Below are 20,120 nucleotides of genomic sequence, written 5' to 3' on the forward strand. Positions count from 1 at the left end.
AAATAATGAATTGTGCGGTAACTGGTGCTTCTCTCTTGGATGCTGCACTTCACAGACACTTTCTAATTGTTCTTGGGTGAAACGGGCTCCGCGCTGCATTCTGGGAGTTGTAGTCTGCCTGGACTGAGCGTGAGTTACGGGTTTGATCGTCATCAAAAAGCGAAGATTGTGTATGGTGTCGTCATTACTGTGCGCCGAAACGGTCTCCAGTTGGCGGTTGAGAGATGGCGGATACTTTGAGTGTTGGGATAAATCTGGATGCGTTCGCTCATGCCATTAATGCCATCCAGCAGCTTCGGTCTAGTGTTACCCGAGTTTTTGACACGCTCAAGGATGGAATGAAAAATAAAGAGAGCCTGGAGGGCAGGGAAAAGGCCTTTATCAGCGACTTTCAGGAGAATCTTCATGCTGTCAACAGGGACTTGAAGTAAGTTAGGCGCTGAGTTTTGGAGCAGAATTGGAATATTGAGCTGTGGCGGTAGATTAATTCCTTTTCAGAAGGGAGTGTTTCAGTTACATGCGTTCATTGTTGTAGCTGCGGTCGTAGATTCCTAAATTGCAATCTGAGACTTAGTTCATGACTTCAAAGTAAAAGTGGAGGAATGTTCCTATTGATTGCAGTGAGATGCCACGACTGAGATTTTTTTAAAAAAAGGATTAATTTGGTAGGTAGTTTAGAGCTGGTCCTCACCTGTTTATGGTGATATGTATTTACTTTCGGAAACCTCTCTTTATCCATTTTCCAGCAGTCCACAGCTCTTTTTGTTTCTTTGCAGATCTTTTGGACGTTGTGAAATATTTTGCAAGTCACTGCAATATAGCGTAGATAATTGGTATTGTAGGGTAAAGATAAACATGTATGAGTTTCCCTGATTGCAGAGTAAGATTCTTCTTTTGGGGTTGTTATAAAGTGGAGGTTGTCCCCATCTTCCCTGCCCCCCTTGAAATCTAGAATTGAAACACCCAAAGTGGAACATCTTGCCCTATAATCTGTTAAAAAGAGTATGAATAGGGGTGTGACTTGTCTTTCAGCAACTTCTGGTGGTTAATTCAAATAAATTCCTGACACTCACTTTACAATCAGCAAGTGACAGTTTACTTACCTAACTCTAACAGTGAACAAGTTAACTATTAGTAAATTGAACAAATCCCTTCTAACTACTAACTATTCCTGAATAATGCAAGATTCTAATGGTATGCTGATCCAATAAATGCAAGTCCCACTTATATAACAAAACGATAGAATTTAGTCTGTCAAAATTACGGCCAGGTTATGTCCTCTCTGTCGAAATCTTGTGCCAAGAAGCTTCGCTAGGATTGCTGTGGTACCGTTGTGGATAGAGGTGCTTTCTGTAAGAGCTGAGCACTATTATCTCTAGCAGATGGCAGTTAGCTCTCTATGCTTGCAAACTTTCAAACTGTTCACAGATGTCTGTAAGCAATTAAAAAATTAAATTCTTTTAAAGGGACCACGCAATGCTTTACACCCATCCCCAGCATTTTACAAGCACCAAATTCTAACATCCTGCCTCCCAAACCACAAAGCCTCCTGTCTTAAAAAAATGAACAATTATTATGACAAGATGGCTTCATATTTTTTCTAAAACCTTAACTGTATTGTATTGATAGATCCATAGTTCATTAATCTAAAGTTACACATTTTATACTAATTCCATTTGTATATAACATTGAACACTACCATTTCTATCTTGTATAAATATTTTTCGCTTAAACCTGCGATAAAGCATCCACAGTTTCATTTTCATGAAATAATCTGGTATTCTTGTCCTTAAATCTTTCCAGAAATGTTGAAGGATTGTGATTGGTATGTACAACCATCTCTGATTCTTTGTAGCGTAAGCACTAAAATGTTGTAAGGCCAGTATCAAACTCAGTAACTCTTCTTCAATGGTTGAATATCTCTTCTGGTGGATGTTGAGTTTTTGAAAAATAATTGATTTGCCTTTTAATTCCATAATCATCCTCCTGTAACAACGCGGCTCCAACACCCATATTGCTTGCATTGATGGTGACTTTGTATGGTTTCAAGAAGTTTGGTGTGGCTAAAACTGGTGCAGTGATGAGCACTACTTTTAAATTCTCATATGTCCTGTCATTGCTTTGTCGATTGAAATTTCTTTTTTTTTTAACAAATCTGCCAATGGTCCCACTATGTTACTAATGTTTGGTACAAATTTCCTGTAGAATCCGCTTAATCCTAAAAATCGTAGCACTTCCTTCTTTGAGGTTGGTCTTGGAGATTCCTTGTTGGTCTTCATCTTCATGTTTCTTGGTGTCATCACCTGAGCTGGTTCGTTAGTTTGCAGATTTTTCATTACCCTGTAGGGTAACATCATCAGTGCAGCCTCCAGTGAAGCACTGTTGTGTTTTCCTTTAGATTTCTCGTCTGCTTCTTGTTTCATTGGGTTCTGTGTATAGGGTTCCGTGTCTGATGTTGTGCCCTAAGAATGTCACCTCTGCCTTCGTGAATTCTGCTTTTGCCAAGTTTATGACCAACTTTGCCTTCCATAGTCTCTCAAAGAGCTCTGCCAAATAATTCATGTGATCTTTCCATGAATGGATAAAGATCACTAAGTCATCTATGTAGACAGCACAGTCAGTCAATCCTGCAACAACTCTGTTTGTAAGCCTTTGAAAAGTCCCTGGGTGTGTTTTTCATTCCACAGGGCGTTACTTTAAATTGATTTGGCCCATCTGGAGTTACAAAAACAGAAACTTCTTTTGCTCTTTCCAACAAAGGTACTTGCCAGTAACTGCGAAGTAAGTCCAACTTTGTGACATAAGTGGCTTGTTCTGGCTTTTTTTTTTACACAGTCCTCTAGCCCTGTAATTGGGTATGAGTCAGATTTGGTCATGGTGTTGACCTTCCGATAATCTACTCATTCATTGAGTGCCCTGAGTTTTGGGAACCGACGCGATCAGCAAACTCCACTCGCATTGACTAGGCTTGCTGATGTCTTCTTGGAGCATTGCTTCTACTTCCTTCTGAACTTGCACTGCTTTGTGATGACTAAGCCTGTGGGGATGTTGTTTTATCAGAACAGCATTCCCTATGTCAACCTCGTACTATTGCATTAGTTCTCCCCATTCTATTTCTACATATGTTGCAGTACTGTGAGAACAGGTCTTTCAATCCATTTCTCAGTTCCTGGGACAGCTAGCTCATTACCCTATTCCATTCCTAAAGGACTTACTCATTATTCAATTTTTTCAGAGGCATATCAAAATCCAAATCATCTGGATTCCTCTCTCCTGAGGTGGCAGTAACTAATACCTGTTTCTCCGATTCCCTTTGCAAGATAGGAGAGAAATTTATTGGGTATGTCACATGAACATGCTGAAACCTTACTATGACAGAAAAAGGGAATGTGATAAGATAGTGAGCTACTTGCCCCAGAAACCAAGAACTAAATTGAATGATTTATTGCAATGCTATGAGGACATATATTGAAATAGAATGGGGAGGATTAACACGATAGTACATGAGGTTGACGTAGGGAATGCTGTTCTGATTTTAAAAAGAACACCTCTGCAGGCTTAATCCTCTAGCAGTGCAGGTTCAGAAGGAAGTGGAAGCAATCCACCAAGGAGACATCATCGAGCCAAGTCAAAAGTGAGTGGAGTATGCTGATCATGTTGGTTCCCAAATCTGATGATACTCAATTATTCTGTAAAGGATAATTCATCTGACAACTTTTTCTCAATCTGATAGGGATCACTAAACCTTACTTTGAAGGGATTTCCTACCACTGGTAACAGCACCAATACTTTACCCTAAATGTACAAATTTTAGATTTCTTGTCTGCTTTTTGTTTCATTGGGTTCTGTGTATAGGGTTCCAAAGTTGTATAGTTAATTCACATACTTATAATGCAATTGTCAGATCTCTGACTTCAGACCTATCAACTTTTCCTTAATTAATTTTAAAGGCCCTCGTGCTTTGTATCCAAATATCAGTTCAAATGGAGTAAACTGAGTCAATTCATTTGGAGCATCTCAAACAGCAGATAATACAAATGGGATGCTGTGGTTGGTTCACCACCTGAGCTGGTTCATTAGTTCACAGATTTTTCATTATCCTGTGGGGTAACATGATCAGTGCAGCCTCCAGTGAAGCACTGTTGTGTTTTCCTGCCTGGTATTTAAACTTTGGCTTCCATTGGATTTGTTTACCTCATTTCTGGTTTCCCTTCACAGTTGTGTACATATAGGATCTAGTCCTGTGTGTTTGTTGATAGCCTTCTCGGTGGAGAACCAGGTCTGTAGAAATTCCTGTGCTAGTCTCTGTTTGGCCTGCCCTAGGATCCCCTGGTATTGTCCCAATGGAACTGGTGGTTCACCTTATTCGTGTGAATGGAGACGAATGAGTATTGGTCGTGTCTTTTTGTTGCTAGTTGGTGTTCATGTACTCTTGTGGCCAGTTTTCTTCCTGTGTGTCCAATGTAATGTTTATTGCAGTCTTTGTGTGGAATTTTGTATATTCCAATGAACCCCAGTGTTTAAATACCAGGTGGGAAAACGCAATAGTGCTTCATTTGAGGCTGCACTGATGATGTTACCTAGCAGGGTAATGAAACGTCTGTGAGCTAACAAACCAGCTCAGCGAGTGAACCAACCACAGCTCCACAACCCAATCTACAAATCTATTCAAGGACCTTAAATACAAATGGGATATCTTTTATCCAAGTCATTTGGGTAACCTTGGCAATAAGCCCTCAGGGTTGCCTTTAGGGTCTGATGCCACCTTTCCAATGCTCCCTGGGATTCAGTATGGTACACACATGACTGAAAGTGTTAAATACCTGAATCTCTCTGGGTAGTCCATAACGGGTAAAGAAAGCAAGTAACTCCTCCACAAGCTTTTCTGCCTTGACATTCCATAATGGAATTACCTCCGGAAACCTGGAAGACACATCCATTATGATTAGCAAATACTGGTTCCAAATTTTTGCTTTCAGGGAGGGGACCTACATAATCAATCCTAACCTGCGTTAAAGATTCTTCAAATGTTGCAATTGGCATCAAAGGTGCTGGTTTTATTACTACCTGTGGCATTCCTGCCATCTGACACATATGACAGGTATGGCAAAATTCAACCACCTGTTTCTGTAATCCAGGCCAGTAGAACTGTTTTTGTATCTTAGCCTGAGTCTTCCTCACTCATAGATAACCCCCTACAGGTAATTCGTGTGCTACCCATGTACTTCCTGATTCTGTTCCACGGCAACGCAATTTGATGAACTGCTGCCCATTTCTTATTGGCACTGACCTGCGAAGGTCTCTATTTCTGCCTTTAGGATTTTATCCTTTTGGGTAATAGCATTCTGGAATACATTCTGATCCTTTACAGAGTAGGCTGTATTATAGGAATCCTTTATCATCTCATCTTTCTGTTGTAACTCCATTAATCTTTCAAAATGAAACACCTCTGCCTGATCCTCTACCTACTTAGTCAAGCAGAGTGCCAGCTAACCGGACCTCAACTCCCTTCTTGTTTTAACTTGTGACTCTGTTCCCCAGTTTTCTTTTTGGCTTCTCTGCCACAATGGGCATCAACCCACCTGTGATCCGGCTATTTCGTTTCCAATAGCACACTATTCCTAGAATTTTTCAATCACTCCCACCATCACCTTCCTCAGTCTTGATTGGACTTTCTAGCCTTACCTTACATAGGGGAACACTAATTCTCTCTCCTTTTTATTCCACAGATTATCTCTGTCTCGAGCAATATTTCAGAAGGAGTGCAAATATTTTCATCTCTTAGTTTTGGAGACTGACCAACTCCCATTTCTCTCAATATTTTAATTTCTTTACGTACTCTCTCTCCTCTCTTCCCCCCCCCCCCCCCCCCCCCCCCCCCCCCCCCCATTCTACCTGAGAAAACCTTTCCCACACAGATTAAGTCTTTGTAAAGATTGGGTGTTATCTTACCATCCAGCCGTGACTGGGCTGTGCACTCTCCTGCAGCTCCTCGACTTCTCTGGGGATTTCCTTCACTACTTCCATAATCCCACTGGTTTAGCCTTTTTTTTACCACCTCCTTTTTCCCAGTGCCTTTCTTAGGCCACCAACACTGTGACTGTGTGGCCTACGTTATTGCAGTGAAAACACTTGAAGCCTCTCACCTGTTTACCACTCTCTTGGGTTTCTTTTCTTTGCATGTAGTAAACATTTCTCAATGTGATCTACTTTTAGTTTTTCATTGAAGGATCTCCCTCTTTGTCCATTTCCACAGAATTGTTGCCAGAAGCTAGATTTTGATTTATGCACAAATGCATATTCATCCATCTCTGCAGCTGTTCTCACTGTTTTAACTTTCTGCTCCTCAACTTGAGCTCTTAATCACGTCTGGAAGTGAGATTTTTTTAAACTACTCCTCCATTACAATAACATCTGTAAGCCTCTTATGTCTCTTCTGTCTTTAATGCTTCATCCAATTTTTGAAATTGCTCCGTTCAATTCTTTCAAACTCGATATAAGATTTCTTTCTTACATTTCTGAACTGTTGTCTGTGTGCTTCTGGAACCAATTTGTAGGCACTCACAATAACCTGTTTTACTTCATATTCTCCTGACACTACCTCTGACGGTGCTGCAAACACCTCACTAGCCCTGCCTACCAACTTGGTCTGAATTAACATTATCCACATCGTCTCTGACCAATTCATCTGTTTGAGCCAGTTTCTCAAAAGAAATGAAAAAGGCTTCTACGTTGTTTTCATTGAATTTTAGTAATATTTTGACATAGTTGTACAAATCCCTGCCAAGTCTTTGGCTACGATGAGTTTGCTCATCATCACCATCACCATCACCTTCCTCCTGACTAAGCCTATCCTCTACCTTCATTCCATTGTTTTAAGTCAGCTTTCCTGTCTAATTTGCAACTGTCGAAGTTGAAACTCTCCATCTTTCTCCTTTTTCTTCTCTCTCTTTTCTTCTCTCTCTCTCCTCCTCCTTTCTTTGATCACTGTCTGTTTTTGCCTTTCTTCTGCTTGTAACTGTAATTCAAACAGTTTCAGTTCTCTTTCCTGTTCAGCAAATTCTAGCCATTTCTAAAGCTTCTAATGGCCTTTCCAGCAAGTTTAGATGTTGAGCTATTGCTGTAATTTACCTCCTTTCTCACAGACAGAGACAACCCCAACTCCAGCTTGTCTGCCAGTTCCAACAGCTTTTCCTTGCTTCTTTTTGTAAAACACCCAAGTAACGACTTCCACCCCCAGAAAACTCTTAGTGACTGAAAGAGTCATTACCTCACTTCTGACTTTAAACAACAACAAGCAACCAAAATTAAATTTTTCCACTTCTCACCTAAGTTTTATTTAAAGATCTAGGGCACTAGTCTCCATGTCCATTTAAATCTGCCGGAGCCTTTTGTACTCTAAGCCTGTTCAAATCTGGCCAAATCCTGGACCCAATCTGTCTCAACTTGTCAAAATCCTGGACGCGAGCTGGCCAGGTCAGGGACCCGAGACCCCAATCTGTTATAAAGTGGAGGTTGACCCCCTCAGAACCAAAACGTAAGCATCCAAAGAGGAGCACCTTGCCCTATAATCTGTTAAAAGGAGTATGAAAAGAGGTGCAGACTGTCTTTCAATAACTTCTGACATAACAAGGTGTAGAGCTGGATGAATACAGCAGGCCAAGCAGCATCAGAGGAGCAGGAAGGCTGATGTTTTGGGCCTAGACCCTCCTTAGGACCAAAATGTCAGCCTTCTTGCTCCTCTACTGCTTGGCTGCTGTGTTCGTCAGCTCTATACCTTGTTATCTCAGATTCTCCAGCATCTACAGTTCCTCCTATCTCTTTCAGTAGCTTCTACTGGTTAAATCAAATAAATCCCTGACACTCACTTTACAATCAACAAGTAACAATTTAATGATCTAACTCTAATAGTGAACAAATTAACTATTTAAAAACAGAAGAAATCCCAGATAACACAAGATTCTAATGGTATGGTGTTCCAATAAGTGCAAGTACAACTTAGATAACAAAGCAATAGAATTTAGTCTGTGGAAACTACAGTCAGATTACATCTTTTGAAATGTTCTGTGTCTTCTCTGTCGATTCTTCTGTCAGGAATCTTAGCTAGGAGTGCCGTGGTACTGTTGTGAATAGATGGTGCTTTCTGTAAGAGCAGAGAACTGTTATGCCTAGCAGATGACAATTAGCTCTCTGTATTTGCAAACTTTCAAGCTGCTCACAGACATCTCCAAGCATAGAAAAAGCACAATCTTTCAAAGGGCCATGCAATGCTTTCCCCTTTGGCATTTCACAAACACCAATATTTTACAAACACCAAATTCAAGCATCCTGCCTCCCAATCCACAAATACTCTACTTAACTTCGCAACAGGGATTTTTTAGATTTTGTACCATTCTCGTTGAATCATGAAAACGCCGATTTATAAAAGATTATGGTTTCAGAGCTTCAAAATTTGAATAATCTAGATGAAGTACTTAGTGGCAAATAAAACTAGGATGAAGAATTGCTGGTGGTAGTTAATGAGAGCAGTTTGAAGTGATGAATTAAGTTTTGATGCAATAATAAATTACCTAAGTATTGTTTTCTCCACTTGTATTGATGACAATATTACCCTTATGATGCCCTGTTCTATAACTGTGTTAGATTAAGAAGAGCTTGATTGGGAGACACACATTTCACATTAAGGCTAACTGTAAAAATGCATTTGTCACTTGGTAAGCATCTGATTATAAAACCAGCTGCAATTGCTAAAAATGATGGTTGAAAAGAAGGAGCAATCAACTGGGATTGTTGGAAAGAGAGCGTTAAATATAGGTATAATCCCAAGAATTAAATGCAGTAACCTTTGTTATTCTATTACTTAAACTGATTTAATTTCTTCTAGTTTTTCCTTGCATTTCCCCTTTAGAAGCTCACTGACTTCACAACAGTGTCTGTGCACTGAGCTTTTTGTTGGAAGGACTCGTGGCTTCTTATGTTTTCATAGTAAACAATATTGGGTGGCACAGTGGCTCAGTGGTTAGCACTGCTGCCTCTCAGTGCCAGGGACCCGGGTTCAATTCCATTCCTGGGTGACTGTGTGTCTGTGTGGAGTTTGCACGTTTTCCCCGTGTCTGCATGGGTTTCCTGTGGGTGCTCCAGTTTCCTCCTGGAGTCCAAAGATATGCAGGCTAGGTGGATTGGCCATGCTAAATTGCCTGTAGCGTTCAGTAGATTTGGTGGGTTATAGGGGGATGGGTCTGGGTGGGATGCTCTGAGGGTCGGTGTGGACTTGTTGGGCTGAAGGGCCTGTTTCCACACTGTAGGGATTCTGAGATTCTATGAAATATAGAGGCCAAAATAATGCTTCTGTTTAGTTTTCAATCACTGGGTACAGATGGGAGTGGGAAGTTTTAGTCTGTCTGAGGCCTGTTGACAGTTTTAGTTTATGAATAGAACTCATTCCTATAAACTGTAGTGGGATTTTAAGAACAGATTCAGTGCTCTTATAGTGAGATTACATCTATATTTTAAAAAATTTGACATTTAGGGCAGTAACCATTCCCTGCGACTGACTTAAATTTTGCATGATTGTTCCTTTGAGCATTGCTTCCTCAGAAACATTATCCTTGACTTAGCTGTGAAGAACACACAGCACCAAAAATGTTTTATTATGTGAATTTAATGCACCTGCGCTGAGCCGCAGACAATATGATTCTATACAATGAGAAAAGTAAAAGGCTATGGGTTATTTTTAAAACTTCAAATTGGTGGCCCCATTAATCACTCAGTAATTGTCAGTGAACATTGTTGAAGTATTTTGAATAGGAAGGCCCCATAATTGCTTGATCTGGACATAATAGCTCATTTCAGTTGCAGCAGCAGTCATCAACCTCTCTTGAAGAAAAATATCAACTAAGGTTTGTTATGGACTAGACCAGACCCCTTCAAAATATTTTAAGAAGGTAGCCTAGACCCTAACTTTTTCTAATCTTAAGGGTAGATGTGGAGCGTGTGTTCCAGATGTGATACAGCTGGTCAACTTAGGTCACTCAACATAAAGCAAGACACATTTTATTTAAACTCTATAATTAAAATATAAACAGAAGAGAAATTTAGATAACTATTGGAAAACTTAACTGAATAATTGATACTGTACCTATTACTAATTATCTGTTATAATCTGGTAACATCTTGTAAACACACCCCTTGGCAAAAGGATAAATTTTAGATACAGATTCTTACAGGCAATTCTCTAATCCAGGAGGAAACAACATTGAGAGATTTCAGAGAATGTAGCAGCTAGGAATCATTTTACTGAAGCTCCAACTGTTCGCGGATCCAAACAGCTTCTGATTTTACAGCTAAAAATAAAACTAGAAAGTTTCATCTGTGAGAACTGGCTATTCCTCTTCCATTGTTACAACTTGTTTTTAATTTAAAAAAGACCTAAAAGCCTCCCCCTGATGTTAACTAAGGGTGTCTCCTGTACTCACTCCTGTGCCTCTGCCTTTGCAACCTCTCTTCAAAACAAAAGCCCAAGATAAAATAACCATTTCAAAGCAATGGCACTGTCACATGGATGTATTTTCTGTCCTCTTTAAAATATGAGTAGAATTGCATTCTAGAAAGATGCATGCAGTTTGCTGCATTTATTTTATGAACCGGTGAACTTTTTTCCCTGAAGATCAGGAGGCAGGAGTGAGAAAGTGGCCAAATTTAATTTGACTGTTGGATTTTCAGTTTTATGAAACTTTTAAAATGTGACGATTTGGGCATTGTAATTCTTTTAAAAATGACAACTGGACTAATGTGAACAAAATAACATCCTGGATATTGCACAATCTGTTCAAAATGTTTGAATCTCAGATTTTGGCACTTAGCTTGGTTCAGTTGTAGTACTCTTATCTCTGAGGCAGAACATATTTTGCTCCAGAGATGACTTGTAATTAGGGATGTCATTTTAGAAACGTAGGAGCAGGAGTAGACTTTTCAACTCCTGAAGCCTGCTCTGCCACTGAATATGATGGTGGCTGATCATTTGCGTTCAATACTGTAATTTTGCCTACCCCCATATCCCTAGATCCCTTTTAGCCACAAGTGCTATATTTACCACCTTCTTGAAAGCACACAGTGCTTTAGCCTCAAAGACATTTTGTGGTGGTGAATTCCACAGGCTCACTGCTCTGTAAGTGAAGCTACTTTTCCTCGTCTCAGTTGTAAAAGGTTTGCCCTTAAATTGTGACTCGTGGCTCTGGGCTCCCCTACAATCAGGAACGCCCTCCCTGCATCTATCCTGTCTAGTCCTGTTAGAATTTTATAGGCGTCTATGAGATTTCCCATCTCATTCCCCTAAATTCCTGTGAACATATTCCTAACTGAGTGAATCTCTCCTCGTGTCATTCCTGCCACCCCAGCATTCAATATGTAAACTTTTTTTTTGCTGCAATCTCTATATAGCAAGAACATCCTTCCTCGGATGAGGAGACCAAAACTGCCCCCAGTATTTCAGGTGTGCCTTTATTAATGCTCTATATAATTGCAGGAGACTATCCTTGTTTACGTCTTAAATGTCTTATGTCTTGGTTATGTACTTAAATCCTATGCCTGTCTTCTTTACTGCCTGCTGTATCTGTGTGCTTACTTAAAATAACTGGTACACGAGGATGCCCAAGTCTTGTTGAACATTCCCATCTCTCAATTTTCAGTCATTCAAATCATAATCTACCTTCCAGTTTTTACTACCAAAGTGGGTAACCTTGCATTTATCCACGTTATACTGCATGGGGTAATGTTGTTTATTTCTTGGCTTGTAGCAGTGCAGTTAGCATTTATCATACCCTCTTATACAACTTTTAAAAATGATTTGGATAAGTTTAACTGGTTCAGGATAGATTGTCTGGCCTTGCTGAATTATCTGACTTTAGGAAGGGTGACAGTTGAGTTTCAGCAACTGTGCAGAAGGACATTAACAAAATCCTCAATTCCAATTCTATCGAAAGACTGGCCTTTAATATTATCTGTTAACTTTCATGATCCTTGTTTGATGAAAAGTAGATCTGTACAAGTTAGGATCTACTTTGGAAATGGGTGTGCAAATTCAACTTTCTGGTTTTAGTTTGTTTGGTTTCACAGCAGAAAACAGAGTAGAATGTGCATATCTGAACAAAATAATTTGTGTTATGGATGTGAGTTTGCTCGCTGAGCTGGAAGGTTATTTGTGTTATATTAGGATCAGGAAAGTATTTTGCTGAGAGTGAAAATAGTATATTTGAGAGAAAAGTTTGAGCGACAGTATGGATAAGACGTCCAGCAGTAGTTCTCGATCAGGAGTCCAGCATCCAAGCACTAACAAAAAATGCTGAGGCCTGTGAGTAATATTGCAGTCAAAGTGTAAAGTGCTCATGCTCTGCGCCTGCTTATGGCTCTTGCACATGAGTATCCTGATGCACTTGCAATTCTATTTGGAAAGAAATTCTGGTTTTTGACACAGTGACAGCAAAGGAATGCAATAATAGTTCCGAGTTAGAATGGTGTGTGAACTGTCGAGGAATTGGTAGATGATGGTCTGATGATCCTCTGCCGTTTGATAGCACTGCTGATGACTGACAGGTCAGTAGTTGTTTTGGGTTAGATTTAACCTGCTTTTTGTGGACTAGATGAACCTAGGGAGTTTTCCACTTTGCCACATAGGTGCCATTGCTGTAGTTGCATTTGGCTAGTGGTGTGACTAGTTTTGAGAGTGCAAATCTTCAGTGTAACTGCTGGAATGTTGTCGGACCCAAAACCTTTGTTGTATTCAGTGTCTTCAGCTATTTCTTGATATCATATGGAATGAATTGAGTTGATTGAAGACTGGCATCTGTGATGCTGTGACCTCCAGGAAGCATGTGGGATTGATCCCTTTGGCTGAAAATTGGTGCAAATACTTCACCCTTGCCATTTGCACTGTTGTTTGGACTTCCCCATCATTGTCTACTAGGATTTTTCTGGAGTTTCTAACTCTTAGTTATTTAATTATCCATCCCCCATTCACAACAGTTTGTGGCAAGACTGCAGAGCTTATATCTGATCTGTTGGTTTTGGGATCACTTAACTCTGTCAATTGCATGTTGCTTCTGCTGTTTGAAACACAGGTAGTCCTCTGTGACACTGAATGTGTTATCCCATCTGTTTTTCTTCCTTTTGCTTTCTCAGTCCGTCTGTATTTAGTGACGTTAATGCTGTATTTTTTTAAAAATCCCTGTGTTTCCACGCCAAAAAGAGACATGTGAAAATCCCATCAAAGTTTTTACATAGTTGGTTTTTTTTCTGGTTATTTGTTTAAGAAAAGTTTTAAAGTTATTGTTCTGAATGAGTTAATTGAAATAAGAATGACTGCATGCATGAAGTTTGTTCTGTAAAGCTAATGAACTAATGGCTGGTGTTGTTTGATTTTTCAGTGAGTTGGAACGTCTGAGTAATCTGGTGGGGCGGCCATCAGAGAGCCACCCACTCCATAACAGTGGTTTATTGAGCCTTGATCCAGTGCAAGACAAAACCCCCTTGTATAGTCAACTTTTGCAGGCATACAAGTGGTCCAACAAGGTAGGTGACCTGTCAATATTAATGTTTGTTTTGGTCAGTTCTTTCACCAGCCAGTCTGTTGTTATCTCATTTTCTCCCTTTTTTATCCTTTTCTGAATTTCATTAAAAAAAACTATTTTGTATAAGGATTTTTTTAATAGATCACAACTTCAGTGCATTTATCCTTTTTTTAAAAGAAGGAATCTATCAGTTTGTCAATTTTTCTGACATTGTATCATACAAATTGAAACCTCCCAAATAACTGACAGTAATTCAAGGATCTCGCTGGCGGCAACCATGTACATTCAACTCAATTTACAGTATTTCATCCTTTATTTTCTCTGCTGGCTAGAAAAGATGAGAATTTCAGGCATGTAGAAATTGTGAAGGGTAAGTAGAAGGCGCTAAGATCTGAAACTCTAACTGACTCATTGTTCATTCTGTAATTTTCCTAAAGTGTTGACTAAGTTATCACAAATGAGTTGTCAGGTCCAAACATGTTGGATCTCATTAGCTAAAAACAGTGCCACTACACACGTGCGAACATAATGATTGTTGAAGGCATAGATAGTTTTAAGTCCAGCTCTGCTTTCTATCATGCAAGAATGCATGTTTTCAAGTTGTATTTTTATAACTATCTATGTTACAACAGAATTAGCTGATTGAAATTAATAATAACCAAGCAGTGTAATAATTTTCACAAAGTGTGGAGCTGGATGAACACAGCAGGCCAAGTGGCATCTTAGGAGCCCAAAAGCTGACGTTTCGGGCCTAGAGCAGAAAGGGTCTAGGCCCGAAACGTCAGCTTTTGTGCTCCTAGGGTGCTGCTTGGCCTGCTGTGTTCATGCAGCTCCTCACTTTGTTACCTCGGATTCTCCAGCATCTGCAGTTCCCATTTTTTTAAAAATTAGATTCTCTACAGTGTGGAAACGGGCCCTTCGGCCCAACAAGTCCACACTGCCCCTTGAAGCGTCCCACCCAGACCCGTCCACCTATAGCCACACACTCCTGAACACTACGGGCAATTTAGATGGCCAATCCACCTAACCTGCACATCTTCGGACTGTGGAAGGAAACTGGAGCACCCAGAGGAAACCAATGCAGACACGGGGAGAATGTGCAAACTGCACACAGACAGTCACCTGAGGCGGGAATCGAACACTGGTCCCTGGTGCTGTGAGACTGCAGTGCTAACCACTGAGCCACTGTGCCGTCTAAATTATCTCTAATTTTGACAATTGGCTTCTTCTAATAGCAAAAGTAACTGACTTTTTTAAAAAAAACTAGTTTGTTGCAATATTACTTTGCCTTTGAAATTTTCTCATCCCTGGAATTTAAGGCAATTGAGTTTCCATGTAGGTAAATAAGAATTTCCCTTTAATAGGGAGCACTGGATAACTGGAGATATTGAGGCTCTGGCCAAAAAAAGGGAGGAGGCATATGTCAGGTATATACAGCTGGGATCGAGTGAATCCCTTGAGTACTGGAGATGTTGGAGTACACTTAAGAGGGACCTCTAGTGGGCAAAAAGGGGGCATGAGTTTGCTTTGGCAGATAAGATTAAGGAGATCCAAAGAGATTCCAAAAGTATACTAAGGGCAAAAGAGTTAAGTAGGGAAAGAATGAGGCCCCTTAAAGATCAATGAGGCCATCTATTTGTGGAACCAGAGGAGATGGGTGAATTTCTGAACGAATATTTTGTCAGTATTTACTTTGGAGAAAGACATGGATGCTAGGGAACTCAAGGAAAACTATTGATGTCTTAAAGTTTCTGTGTTACAAAAGGGGTACTGGAGGACTTAAAATGCATAAACATGAATAAATCCCCTGAGACCTGATTAGGTTTATCCCAGGTCTGTATGGGAAGGTAGGGAAGAAATTACGGGGCCCCTAGCAGAGATATTTATATCATCAATAGCTACAGGTGAGGTGCCAGAATTTTGGAGGTTGGCTAATGTGCCATTATTTAGGAGAGGCTGTAAGGAAAAGCAAGGGAATTATAGACTGGTGAGCCTGATGTCAGTGGTGGCTAAGTTGTTGGAGGGGATTCTGACAAACAGGTTCGACTTGCGTTTGGAAAAATGAGAACTGATTAGCGATGGTCAGCACGGCTTTTTGCATGAGAAATTGTTCCAACTGGAACTCTTAAGTCGGCCCTGCGCCACAGACCCTTCCCCATGATGTGGAGCCCCACAGTCTGAACCATCTCAAGGATATCTACCTGGTGCCCTTTCACACGGTATGGAAGCATGATCTGCATCCTGATGCTGCACACTCTTCACTGCTATGTTATGGTCCAAGGCCGGGATACGACTTGGTGTCATGGTTTGCCCTCTGGCAATGAAGATCTCCAGTAGAGGGCCCCCTACAGAGGGATACTCCCCTCTTAGATTGGAGATCTGAGGTAGAGAGTGCTGCACATGTTGGTCCTGTGCAATGGGAGACTGTATAAATTTACCGGGTGCTGATCACGTGCACGTTCTGTGCCTGAAGGAGACCATGTTTCACGAGTGCATGTGGTTGCAGCCCCTTTTTAATTTTTGAAGGAGCTGATGTTGAAATTTTGGTTGCTTTTCGCTCCTAAACTATGGGCACCCACGGTGGGAAGGGGTGGACAAATCTGTGGACTTCCTTGTGGCTTTTCTCCTGAGCATGGCCAAAAGCATGTCCAGGCAGTGGGCCAAGGAGGGGCTCGTTAGTTCTGTCTGCTCCCTTTTCGCAGTTACATCTGTGCTCGTATGTACCTGGAGTGGAAGCATGTGGTTCTCACCAGTACGGTGGAGACGTTTTGTGACCAATGGGTGGTGCAGGGGCCTGGACTGTATTATGAGCAATATTTTGATTCAGATTTTTTTTTGTTTTTGTTTCCATAGTACAAGTTTCCGTTAGATTTTATGTTCGGGATTGATTTTGGTTTGATCCCCAGGAAGAGGGCTGTTTTATTTTTACCTTTGCGTCAACTTTGGACCCTTTGAAAGAGCCAAGGGGACTTTTATTTTAACCACATGTTGTCCCTGTGCCAGAAATGCTTGTTGGGGTCAACATAAGAATTTTATTTTCATTGGCAATGGGTAGAAGAACCATACCCTCCTACTCTTAGACCATTGTTGTCCCCATCCTGGGAACATTTGATTGGGCTGGAGCTGAGGAGATTTGATGTTTAGTTTCCTTTTCATTCGACTGAGTCAGGCAGTTTTTATTCTACATTTTGACCCCTTATTATCCCTACCCATAGAGTCGTAGGTGTGGACAGAGTTGAAGTGGGCTTGACTTTTCTGTTTGCAGTTTTTGTTTAAAAGAGTAGAGGGTTGTTGTTCAGACTGGACGCCTCTGACCAGCGGTGTGCAGCAAGGATTGATGCTGGGTCCACTTATTCATCGTTTACATAAACAATTTAGATGAGAATACAAGGAACCTGGTTATTAAGTTTATGAATGACAAAGTTGGTGGTACAGTGGACAGTGAACAGGTTATCTAAGAGTACGATGTGATCTTGATCAATTGGGCCAATGGGCCATGGAATGGCAGATGGAGTTTAATTTAGATAAATTCAAGGTGTTGCATTTTGGTAAGACAAACTCAGGCAGGACTTGCACAGTTAACGGTAGGGCCCCGGGGAGTGTTGTCAAACAGAGATCTAGGGGTGCAGGTACATAGTTCCTTAAAATTGTGTCACAGGTAGACAGGGTGGTGAAGAAGGCATTTGGCTTCATTGGTCTGAGCATTGACTACAGGAATCACTATGCCATTTTATGGCGGGATAAGGCATTGGTCATGCCACGTTTGGAGTACCGCATACAATTCTGGTTAAAAACCAAAAGAGTTGCAGATACTGTAAATCAGGAATAAAAACAAAGTTACTGGAAAAGCTCAGTGGGCCTGGTAGCACCTGTGAAGAAAAAAATCAGTTAATGTTTTGGGTCCAGTGACCCTTTCTCAGAACTGATGGTGGCTGGGAAAATGTCACTTTATATGCAGAAAATAGGAAGGGGGAGGGGGATGGGGTAGGGAATAAATGATAGGATAGAGCCTAAAGAGAGAGAAGAGCAGTTGGACAGACAAACAGTTGATAACGATCAGGCTGAGAGGGTGAATAGTTGTTAATGGGAACTGTTAGTGACTAAGAACAGGTAATGAGTCATGGCAGGCAGTGTGGTAACAAGGCCTGGTGTGTGGTGGAGGGAAGTGGGACATGGCAGAGTTTAGGCCCTAAAATTATTGAGCTCGATTATTGAGTCTGGAGAGCTGCAGGGTCCTCAAGTGGAAAATGAGATGTTCTCCCAGCTTGTGCTGAGCTTCGCTGGAACACTGCAGCAAGCCAGAGACACAGATGTTGGCCAGGGAACGTGGCAGGCAACAGGTAGCTCAGGGTCTTTTTTTGCGAGTGGGCCGTAGATGTTCTGCGAAGCAGTCGCCCAGTCTATACTTCATTTCCACAACGTAGAGGAGAACACGTTGTGGGCAGTGAATGCAGTACGCTAGTTTTGTGGAAGTCCAAGTGAAGTGTTGTATTACCTGGAAGGAGTGTTTGGGCCCTTGGATACTGGGGAGGGAGAAGGTAAATGGGCAGGTGTTGCACCTTTTGCCGGTTGCAGGGGAAGGTGCTGTGGGGGAGGTGTTGGGGGTGAAGGAAGAGCGGATAAGGGTGTCTGGAAGGAACAGACCCTGCAGGAAGTGGACAAGCGATGGGAGGGGATCATGTGTCTGGAGATCATGGAAATGCCGTCTGATGATCTTCTGGATTTGGAGCTGGTGGGATGTTAGGTAGGGACAAGGGAAACCCTATTGCTGTTGCAGGAGGGGGTGAGGGTGGGAGATGGTTTGGACCTGGTTGAGGGCCCCATTGATAATGGTGCTTGAGAATCCTCAGTTGAGGAAGAAGGTATACATTTTGGAGGCTCACTTGATGAAGTTGGCTTCATCTGAACATACATGATAGAAATGGATTCACTGAAAGAATGGGATGGATTTAATGGTTCTGGTTGCCCTGCCATAGGAAAGATGTTATTAAACTGGAAAGGGAGTAAAAACGATTAACGAGGATGTTACCGAGACTGGAGGGTTTGAATTATAAGGAAACATTGGATGGACTGAGACTTTTTTCCCCTGGAATGTTGGAGGCTGAGGGGTGATCTTATAGACATTTATAAAAGCATGAGTGGCATAGATAGGGTGAATAGCAAAGGTCTTTTCCCCAGTGTCGGGGATGAGGGACAACTTTTTTTTAAACTTTGTTTGGAATGAACTGCCAAAGGAAGTGGTGGATGCAGGTGCAGTTACAACATTGAAAGGCATTTTGGATAAAGTACATAAATAGGCAAGGTTTGGAGGGATAAGGGCTAAACACAGGGAGGTGGGACTAGTTCAGTTTAGGAACACGGTCAGCAAGAACTAGTTGGATCAAAGGGTCTGTTTCCTTGCTGAATGACTCTGACTCTGATTCTATGACTGTCTTTAAAAGGAAAATGAGGTGCAACTTTTTTACTCAGCGAGTGGTGCGTAATTGGAACAGGCTGCCAGAGGAAGTCAGAGTCAAACACAATTACAATATTTTAGACATTTGAACAGGTACACTAATAAGAAAGGATTAGGGGGATGTGGGCCAAATGCAGGCAAATGAAATTAGTTCAGCTTAGGAAACCTGCTCAGCATGGATGAGTTGGGCCAAAGATTCTGTTTCTATGCTTATGACTCTGACTCTATGACTCTGAAAGATCTTGAATGTGTTTCCTTCATAAATGTACATTCTATTAATATCTATCTTCAGCATTTTAAGTTTGATTACACTATAATAAGTCTTACTTTTGAAGCATTTATTTACAATGGAGAAACTTATTCCAAGTAAAGACTTACAATTTTTAAGATAAAAGCACACAAAGAGCCACAAATTGTTATTCCAGTGGAGAATACAAGATTCCCAGGTGAAACAGTTAACTTATCCCCCAGCAACCTTTTAAAAATTTAATACCTAATGTGGCTCAAAATTGTGAACTGGTAATTGAGAGGTGCCTTATTTACCAAGTGAGCCAACCAAGCTGTGTAGAAGGCCCTTGCACTTGTCTAACTTGTTCAAGTAAGTAATCTTTTAGTGAAGTAGGCAAAGTAAATGTGATGGTAAATAAGAATATTTCGAAACCATGAACTCCTGCTGCCTGCCATTTGGAAAGGCATTACAAGTACTTGTGTGTATATCAACTGCCACAAAGTTGGCTGAGATGCATATGCATTTGTTTCTTGTCTATGGCAGGAGTTAGTGTCTATTAATAATGTCCAGTTTCTAAAAAGCACTTTGTGGTGGTTTAATGTCAAATTATGTTTTGTACCACTATGTAAAAATTCTTCAGCCATTATGCTGTATTATGTTAAAAGTGCAAGTTGTGTATGTAGAAAATGCCATGTAGAACTTATTGGGTTAAATAAAACTAAGAACTGTGCGTGCTTCAGATCTGAAACAAAAACAAAAATTGCTAGTGAAACTCAGCAAGTCTGTCAGCATGTGTGGGAAGAAAACAGAGTTAACATTTTGAGCCCGGTGACTCTTGATCAGAACTGATAGCAGCAAAGAAAACTTGATA

The 20,120-nt window shown here is 40.9% G+C and overlaps 1 protein-coding gene across 2 annotated transcripts in view; it reads left to right on the forward strand.

The window, feature by feature from the left end:
• The first annotated feature begins 200 nt into the window (after positions 1-200).
• med27 (mediator complex subunit 27) overlaps positions 201-20,120 on the forward strand; it is a 281,704-nt gene continuing 261,784 nt past the window's right edge. For both annotated transcript variants that reach the window (XM_048558447.2, XM_048558448.2), the window contains exons 1-2: positions 201-427; positions 13,422-13,566. In XM_048558447.2, coding sequence (XP_048414404.1) covers positions 225-427; positions 13,422-13,566 — 348 coding nt within the window. In that variant the 5' untranslated portion in view covers positions 201-224. The remainder of the gene's footprint in view (positions 428-13,421; positions 13,567-20,120) is intronic.

Source organism: Stegostoma tigrinum, chromosome 29 (genome assembly GCF_030684315.1).
Source record: "Stegostoma tigrinum isolate sSteTig4 chromosome 29, sSteTig4.hap1, whole genome shotgun sequence".
Taxonomy (NCBI): Eukaryota; Metazoa; Chordata; class Chondrichthyes; order Orectolobiformes; family Stegostomatidae; genus Stegostoma; species Stegostoma tigrinum.